The sequence below is a fragment of the Triticum aestivum genome, chromosome 4D, assembly GCF_018294505.1.
Source record: "Triticum aestivum cultivar Chinese Spring chromosome 4D, IWGSC CS RefSeq v2.1, whole genome shotgun sequence".
Lineage (NCBI taxonomy): Eukaryota > Viridiplantae > Streptophyta > Magnoliopsida > Poales > Poaceae > Triticum > Triticum aestivum.
Window position 1 is genome coordinate 479,664,010 of NC_057805.1, and position 9,820 is coordinate 479,673,829.

Consider the following 9,820-nt stretch of genomic DNA (forward strand, 5'->3'; position numbering starts at 1 on the left):
GATTATTCGTCCATGTCGATCGACCAGCCCGTCGCGGTAGTAGAATGGTCTAAGGCCTAGTTTCTGAGAATGATCAGCCAAGCGCCGTAGTGCACTAGTGCAACTATGACTTGCCTTGCGCGCGCTTGCTAGCCAGTTGCGCTGCTGATGTTACCGTAAGGCACATACGCCGCATGATGCAACCCTAGCTCTCTAGCTGCTGCTGCTGCATGCACCGCCAATTCTCGTGTATAAATAGCTGCCTAGCTGCACCTGCATATGCCGGCAGCTACATGTATGCAGCTAGCTAGCTAGCAAGCTAGATACTAGTGCTATCTAGCTCCTTCTAGATTGCAACCTCGCAAAGATATAGCTGCATCTGCCTTGCCTGCATGCACGCGAGCTGATTAAGTGAGCGCAGCTGCCTACTTGCTGATCCCTTCTCCTAGCTAGCTAGCAATACCGAATTAGCATCATATGGAGGATGACAAGAAGGAGGGCAAGTACCGCGGCGTGCGGAAGCGGCCGTGGGGCAAGTTCGCGGCGGAGATCCGGGACCCGGAGCGCGGCGGCTCCCGCGTCTGGCTCGGCACCTTCGACACCGCCGAGGAGGCCGCGCGCGCCTACGACCGCGCCGCATTCGCGCAGAAGGGCGCCACCGCCATCCTCAACTTCCCCGCCGAGGCTGGCAGGATGAGTGGCGGGTCTTCTTCGTCGTCGGCCGCCGCTCAGGCGGCTGCAAGCAGGCGCGTCCCTGACACGGAGAAGGTGGAGCTGGAGTACCTCGACGACAGGGTCCTGGACGAGCTCCTCGCGGAGGACTACTACAGCAGCACTAAGAAGTAGCTAGCTAGCTAGCACGCACACCCGAACGAAGAATAAGCTACTATACTACTAAAGCTGCTGGGAGTGAAGGAGGAGAATGGTCTTCCTTGGTTTGGTCGGTCGGTGCATGGCAGGACTAGTCATGGCTTGCGTGGACACACTCACACACGTGTAGAACAAACCACTGACACGTCCTTTGTCCTGGCGAGCCCATGCAGCGTGCTTTCATTTGTTACCGCGAAGATGGAACGAAGTAATTAATGGGTATATATACGCAAATGAAAGTAATTTATTTTCTGCAAAGATGTGTGTGTACGTAAAATGGTCGCATCAAATATATAGTATGCTGCATTTACCCATGTTCTCTTTTTTCTTCCCTTGGCTATGGCTAAAAATGGTGCCTATAAATTTTGTCCTGGATTTTTCACCAATTTCTACAAGTATATATCTTCTGGGAAGAAAGGGTAACAATGTCCACTCCATGCTGTGATTTACCCACCATCGTCAAGCTTGCTTGATCAATCGTCGATCTGGTCAATGTTCGGTCGCAGCTAGCAAAAAAGCTGATTCCCCGACAGTGGCACGCACGAAAAACACAGGCCCAAAAAAGAAGTGAATCCTCGGTTTGCAGACCCGCCTTCAGAATCATCAGTACACATCGCGGTCCTGCGTAGTAACAGCACTCTATTGATCGACCAGGCGCCATCCTGAACCGAACCGCGTACGAGGTTAAGGGCCTCTCTGATTTTTATAGGTTTTCGTTTCGAGGATTGGAACCCTTACGAAAATTTTCTTTGCCGGTCGTTTGATTTGTTATATTGAATCATATAGAAGTTTTCTCTAAATATTCCTTTGTACTATATTTCATGTTCAAGAGAAATTATGCATTCCCTAAATACTCTTGGAATGAATCATCATTTTTCTTCTTTGATACAATTAAACAAATCAATTCCTATAGAATTTGGATAGACATGACCAAGAAAAACAGATAGACACCATATTGTAATCATGTGATTCTTCTATTACGTTTTTCCAGAATCTTGTCGATCAAATAGGCCTTCGTAAATAAAGCTCTTTTCTCACGCAAAAAAAAAGTAGCCCTTTATTTTTGTCGTTACTAGGTGGTCACGGACATGGATGTAATTTTTATTTTACATTTACGGGAGTATTTTTGTTACTTTTCGTGTTCTTTGTAATGTCATGATCTTTTATGCATAGATATGAAGTTTTCGCCGCAAAAATAAAATAAATAATAAATAGGCCTTCACGTTCATGTAAGGGAGAGGTTTGGCGTCGGGAGAGCTCCTAGTTGACGTTTGTCAGTGTCACGTAGTTAGTTTTTGGCGAGTCACACTTGAGCGGTTCTTATTTTTCTCTCTCCGGTTTTTGTGTCGGGTTTTTTCACAAAACAAGTCAGTTGGTTTTTAAAAGAGCTAAATAATTTAAACACTATTTAGAAAATAGAAAAGTATATTTGAAAAAATAAATAGAATGTGTTTAAATAAAGTTCAGTATGTAATAAAAAAATATTCATATGAAAAACAATTCAGTAAATATTACATAAATGTTCACCATATATGAAAAGTTCAGCCTGAGGAAAAAAATGTTCACCCCATTTTTCAAAAAGTTCATCGTACATTGAAAACAAGTTCACTGATATTAAATAAATGTTCAATGCGTATCTAAAAAATGTTCATCGTATATTAGAAAAAAATTTATAGTACAATAACTATAAAAAATAAAAATTGGAATAAACCACAAAAACTATGAGGAAAACCAAATCCTAAAGAAAAACACAAAAATAAAAAGGGAAAGAAAAGTTAATTAAATAAAACAAGGAAAAATATATAACCGAAAAAACTAAAAGACAAAAACCAACAAAAAAAATGAACACAAGAATTGAAGTGCACGGCTAAGCTTTGTCCGTCTCGTTTAGCAACTATTTGTTCATGATTTTGGCAACGTTCTAGGCTCGGTTTTTCCGGTTTGAAGAACCTTCTAAAGAAGCTTCCGGTCCAGTTCAAGTCAAGTTTTTCATTTTTGTTTTCTTGTTCCTTTTGTTTCTGATTTTCTGCGGGTATTTTTGTTTCTAGTTTCATTTTCCATTTGAAAATTTATTCGATACTCCAAAAAAAATTAAAAAAACTCCAGAAAAATCGTGCTACAATTTTGTTCAGAATTAAAAAAAATGTTCTCATTTAAAAAAATGTTCGTAAATTCAAAATATATTCACATTCTTAAAAAATCCTGAAATTCATAAAAATTCAAATTTTTGAAGTTCCCAATTTTAGAACATGTTCAGAATTTGAAAATTGTCTCATTTTTAAACAATTCTCCTTGGTTTTAAAGAAAGTATTCAAAACTTTCAATATTTTGTTTGAACTTTCAAAGTTGCTTTGCTTTTCGAAAAAAAATCACGTTTTAAAAAAATATAAGAAAAAGTTTGGAAATTTCAATTTTGTACAAAATTTACAAACATTGTTCATCTTTTATTGTAATAACAGACTAAAAATAGTTAAAAAAATTAAACACTTCAGTAGACTTGTTAGCTAGAGTAACTCCCTACTGCGGTAAAATACCTGACATCCTAGCCCGCTCGGCGAGGCCCCTATGCGAAAGCTCGACTGTTTGATGCACCGTGCGCAAATAGGATCTCCCAAAAATAGTATATTTTCTACTTTCGAGAGCAACTAATTAAGGAGTACTTCTTGAAGAGGCCCCGCAAAGCTGTCACTTTCTGAGGGCTGGGAGCGTGCCACTTGACGTGCTAGACTCTCCCTCTATATTCTATTTTATTTTTGTGTACGCGTTTACGGCTTTTGGATGTCTTTTCTCGGTTTTTTTGGCTTTCCGGTTTTCCCCAGTTTTCCAAAGGTTTTGGACCAAAAAATTCAAAAAATAATTTGCACGAAAAAAATCATTTCCCCTGCGAGAACACATATTTACTTCTCGTGGAGGCACAACTTTGCTTCCGCGAGACCCCGCCGCTGCAGCAGCCGCCGTGGCAGCCGCCATCCTCGGCGACCCCCGTCGCCGCCGCCATGCAATAGCTGCCTTGGCAGCCGCCACCAGCAACGAACCCCGGCGCCTCCACCATGCAGCAGGGGCAACAGCTGCAGCCGCCGCCACCGGCGACCGCGGCCCTGGGCATCCCGACGACGGGCCCGGGGGTGCACATCCACCAGGTCCAGTTTCCTCCGTCGCTGTCTCCGTTACCGGCTTGGCTCGCTAGGTCCCTTGAGCCGGTCTACACGACGGCCTCTGTCGGGCCGCACGTGCTGCCCCCGCCGGCGGCGCACCCGGCCATGAAGTTTGGTGGGTCCTCGGGCTACGCCGAGCCCTTCGCCAGCGTCGACGGGCCCCTGTTCCAGGGGGCACCCTGATGCCCGCCTACTTGGCCCCGTCATCCTCATGGCGCCGTGTTGATGAGGCCACCCGCCCGTCGTCCACGTCCAGACGCCACCGAGATTCTCCAAGCTGGAGTTCGCGACCTACGACGGCACCGTCGACCCCCTGAATTGGCTCAACCAATGCGACCGATTTTCCAGGGGACAGCGCACGCTCGCGTCCGACCGCACCTGGATCGCCTCGTATCATCTCCGAGGAGCCGCGCAGACGTGGTACTACGCCCTCGAACAGGACGAGGGCAACATGCCCCCATTGGAGCGCTTCCGCGATTCGTGCCTCTTGCGCTTCGGTCCGCCTATACACGGGAGCCGTCTGGCGGAGCTTGGGCGTCTTCCATTCCTCACCTCGGTGCAAGAATTCGTCGACCGCTTCCAGGCACTGGCGTGCCACGCCCCCGGCGTTTCAGCTCGTCAGCGGGCTGAGCTCTTCGTCGGCGGCCTACCGGACCACATCCGCGTGGACGTGGAGATGCGAGGGGAACATGACCTCTAGACGGCCATGTACTACGCCCGCGTGTTTGAGCGTCGCGCGGTGGCCATCCAGTAGGCGGCACCGCCCTGGGCCACTAGGCCGCCACCCTGGCCGGAAGTTCCCGCGCAGGGTCGGCCTGCCCAGGCTTCCGTGGCGCCCCTCGCCGTGGCTGCGGCACGCCCGTTCCGCCGGCTCACCCCGGCCGAGCAACTCGAGCAACGCCGCCAAGGGTTGTGCTTCAACTACGACGAGCCCTACGTATCGGGCCACGTCTGCCCACGACTCTTCTACCTGGAGGCTGCAGACTACATTGAGGAGGACCCCGCTGCCGCCGGCCTTGGCGACCAGCCCGCCCCAGTTGACGCGGAGGTGTTTGGCGACCGTTAATCTGCTCCGCCTTCCAGCTCGAGGACGAGCTGTTTGTGCAGGCGGGGAGATATGTTATGACCGGCATATACTACAGCCCAGGCAGTTAGGGGCCTGGCCCAGTTATCTTATCGTTATAACGGGGCTTAATAGCCCAGTTATCGTATTTGAAGATTATATACACTCATGTAAGGACTCGTTTGAAGTTAAGTAAGAAGCAATCATATTTGCTCGGCCTTTTTAGGGAGCCGGGAGACCTAACCCTAGCCGCCGCCCTGCTCTCTCTCAGCGCCGGCGACCACACCTTCCTCCACGCCATCCCTCCTTCCACCCCTATGACCTGAGACCACGCCCTGGTAGGGATCCGGTTCGTACCAAAGTCAGAGTAAATAAAATCGCTAATATTGATCTTACTTTCCTTGTTGCGTAAGTCATGTGGGTGATACAAAGTTCCTGATAGAGACCTTGCTTGAGTCGAACTGTAGGGGGTTCCAAGAAAAATCAAGGTACATTATCCCAAAATGTTCCATCTTCCTAGAAAAGTGGATTTGTGCTAGAAAAGTTACAGAAGATTTTTTTTATAGACCGGATAGGCGTCTGTGACATAAAATAGAGATCAATCTTGATGTCTCCCTATTGGCTAGGGAAGCGTTAGCATCACCCTATGGACCGCAAGATCTTGGCCATAGCGTCGAGGAAAAACTCCAGCTCCACAAAAAGTCAAATCAACAAAAGCACCAAGACACTCCAAAAAAACTCAACGGGTTCAATGGATCTCTCTTGCGACGACATAAACCTTAACTCTACAACAATAGTTGCACCGAACCTGCAGAGGAAACGTACCTCTTGCTGTAGTAGAGAAAATACCAGATGACATTTATGTTCAACAACACCGCATCAACCCTCAGTACCTTCTCATTTAGGACCAGAAAAATCTTCTTGAAATGAGTATTGAAACACATGTATGAACGTCAAGGTGTCCCCACCTCACATCGCCAAAATGACCGCTAGAAGTGAGGAGAACGACTAGAAATTCTGGCGGTGGCGGTTGTCTTCTACTCTTTTTTTATAGGTAACACCTGAACATTATTAAGTAATGATTGAGTTTACATAGCCCGAGAGTTCGACAAAGCTAAACGTGGCGACCAGCTGGAAGTTCTAACGAATTTCGTGTCGTAGAATGGGCATCTTCATTAACTTCCATCCCTTTATGCTTAAAAATCACTTCCTGGCAACCACTCATTTTAGAGACAATCTCCCAAATCATCATGGCATGTGCTCCAAGGCTTCATTGATATTTTGGATGAGCGGCTGAGCAGTCTGAAGCGATCACCATGGAATTTAGATCTATATCCCGAGCAAGGCAAAGGGCCTCCCTGCATGCTATTGTTTCCACACATAACGAATTAGGTATGCCCTCCATCACCAGGGCTGGTCCTGAGATTTTGGGGGCCCGGAGCGAAACTAAAACTCAGGGCCCTTAATATAGGCATCATAATAATAACAATGAAATATGTATATATGAAATATTAACAATAGCACTTAAATGAATCAGTATGCGGATCAAATAATTTATACATATGATTACCTTAAAATTTTCTTCTAACATTCTTCGATGCAAAGTCACTTATGATGGGGTCAAGGTCAATGTCATCCAATAATTTATTCTCGATGCATAACATAGCCAAGCCATTTAACCTCTGCTGAGTCATTGTTGACCTCAAATAATTCTTCAATAATTTCAACTTCAAAAAGTTTCTTTCGGCTGAAGCGACAGTTACGGGCACAGTAAATAAGATGCGATAAGGTATGGAGATATTAAGATAGCAATCAACTTCTCTGCCATGCTTGAAAATCTCCATAGCAGACATTACAACAGATGACCTTACAATAGAAGTAAAATACTCTGTCGACATCTTTTGAATAAACTAGCCACTTTCTATCATGTTGCTCTTCATCTACATGGTATTCCATTTTTTTTCCTCTTTCATAGGCCCTTTCTCAACTAAAATGTCTCTTGGTTTATTATCAAGATGATCTTAATTTTTTGGATCGTAAATATCAGGAGTGTGAATAGGTTATTCATGAACACTAGGAGATTGTGCATGTGCATGAATTACCTACATTCTCGGAGCTACTTACGGCCGATTTTGGTGTCAACATTTTCTTCTCGTTGATCATATTCTGAATTCCCAATAAGTTACTGCTCTTCCTCTATGGCAACCATCTCCAACTAATCATCTTAGTTTATCGAAGCAATGCAAGCACCATTATTACTCTTGAGAAATTTGTGCATATCTCCGTGTTGTGGTTGTACCAATTTATCGACGGTCTTCTTACTATTCCTATTATCGCTACCCGATGCATACGTCCTATGTCTCGTTGTGATTTTACCAATTTAAAACACACTGTTGAAAAAAAATGTTGCATCAATTGTTGCACGGTTCCGGCAGATGCATCAAGGAACGAAAATATATATATTTTTTGCAGGAAAGGAACGACAATATGATACCTGATGAGCGATTGGGTGATGAGCGTTAGTGCATGTGCCTGCACAAAATTACAGATCGGGTCCCTAGAATTGAAACCAGTGGAGAACTAGATTAGACGTGTTCCTAATTGCCTATATAGAATTACAGATGGGGGCCGTAGGAACTGAAATCAACAGCTAATTAGGATGGAAATTACCAGGACAAAGGAGGGCGTCGGCGGCAGTACCAATACGAACATCGGGCGTCGGCCGCTTAGGGCTGGAATATATGTGCCTGCCTGATTGCCGTGATGGAATTGGAAGGGCTTGCGTCGATCGCTCCTTTTTTCACGTGAAGGACTCGCTCCCGAAATAACAAACGAATCCATCGCTGGGTGGGCGATCGGCAAGCTGCTTTCTCCGCTCGCGCGTCTACGTACAAGACTAAGCGCTTTCATTTTTTCCTGACGTAGGCCCATAGCTTACCTAGGCCTAGTTGTTGCATACCTGCTGGGCAGGGGCCCCTGGATCTTGGGGGCCCGCCCCCCCCCCCCCCCCCTCTCAGGGCCGATCCTTTCCATCACCACGACTGATGCGCCTAAGAAATTGTCTTCATCAGATCAGAATATAATTGTCACCGAACTTCTCAAATTCGCAGCCGATACCGGTGCATCAACATCACCCTTCACCCGTCCTCGGGGAGGGGGGGGGGGGGGGTCCACCTTCACGGAGGTCTCACGCTTCTCTCTGGCCGAAAATGCATGATTAGAATGTTTACATCAAGCTTGTGAATGAAGTCTGATATGAAGCTGCATGTTGTGAACATTTTTTTTTGCGAGTAAAATAGGAGTTTGTTCAACTGTAATGAGGATAGAATATGCTAATATAGGATCATGAATAAAGGGGGCCTCTTTGCAACCAACATGCAGTGCTCCGAGCCGTACAACCATAATTAGCTAAGCAATATGTAACCCTAGTTTGCATATGAGCAACCTTAACTGGAACAAACTCCCGATCCGCCATAAGCGTCTTAATGTTCTGACTGATGTTACCATACAGAGATTGTTAGAACTAATGGGCTAGGCCCATAGCAATTTCTGAAATCTCAAAGCCCATGTGTAAAATGACAAGTGGTGGTGCTAAGTTTAGTCCCACCCCGGAAGTTGAAGAAGAGTTGGACCTCTTTATATAGTGGGTTCTCTCCACCACTCTAAGTGGTGTGTGAGAAGAGAAAGGGAAAACCACACGCGCGCGCTCGCTCGCCTCGCGAGGCGAGGCGTACATGCGACATGCGCGTGAATGGTCCGCCGAAATCCAGTCCGTCTCCTTGCAGGAGCGCAGCTTCCTTTTGCCGTTTTATTTTTATGTCTTGGCAGACAAGTTTTTGATTTCTTGTCCGGTAAGTATACGAATTAGAAACCGAGTCGGTTTGGGATTGTGGTCGCGACACAATACCGCCTCTGGTCCTAATATATATACATCTACCGGCTGCGGCCAGAGACACACCGAAAAACACCTAGGGTTTTGCCACATCTCACAACTTGCGCCGCCATCGTAGTCTACTCCATCCCAAACGCCGGCGTGCATCGGCGCGTGGGAGAGCAGGTCTCCGGAACCGTTCGTCTTTGCGATCTTGCACCGGGAGAGGACGAATTAGGTTTTTGGGAAGCGCTGTGCGCGACTGCTCAAATTCGTCATCACGGGTCGTCTTCCGTCCAAGTCGGGCGGTGCTACTCATCGTCGTATTCATCGCCGTCAGCAGCAGATCGTCGCCAACATCGTCATCAACTCTGTTGCACCCATAATAGCTAACGATCAGTACGTCCAACATCCTCTGTTCATGTCTGTTTCTACAGCTATTGTTACGTGTTTGCTGCTGTTATGCATGTCTTGCTGTTCTTCTAGTTTGCTAGATTTTTGCATGCTAGTATCTCTTCTAGTCATGAATTATTTACTGGAATTAATCATGAACTTGCCTAATATTCCAACAATCCAAAAACCTAATTATAGGCAATTTCCTGAGTTAACTATGGCTGGATTCGCTGATGCACTGAGGCCGGATAAGTTTACCGGTGTGCACTTTAAGAGGTGGCAGGTGAAGACCACGCTCTGGCTTACTGCTCTGAAAGTTTTCCACGCTAGTGTTGGTGCTCCAGAGGGAATGACCGACGAAGATCGGAGAAAATTCCAGGAAGCCAATACTATGTTTGTGGGATGCATTCTGAGTGTTCTTGCTGACCGTCTGTGTGATGTGTACATGCACATAAATGACGGAAAGATTCTGTGGGATGCACTGAATGC

The 9,820-nt window shown here is 46.2% G+C and overlaps 1 protein-coding gene across 1 annotated transcript; it reads left to right on the forward strand.

The window, feature by feature from the left end:
* The first annotated feature begins 333 nt into the window (after positions 1-333).
* On the forward strand, positions 334-825 carry LOC123097100 (ethylene-responsive transcription factor ERF096-like). The gene has a single exon (XM_044518862.1). The coding sequence runs from the start codon at positions 457-459 to the stop codon at positions 823-825; it is 369 nt and encodes a 122-aa protein (XP_044374797.1). The 5' UTR covers positions 334-456.
* Positions 826-9,820: the final 8,995 nt, after the last annotated feature.

Coding starts and splice junctions, on each gene's coding strand:
- LOC123097100 (XM_044518862.1), top strand. CDS start 457: ATGGAGGATGACAAGAAGGAGGGCAAGTACCGCGGCGTGCGGAAGCGG.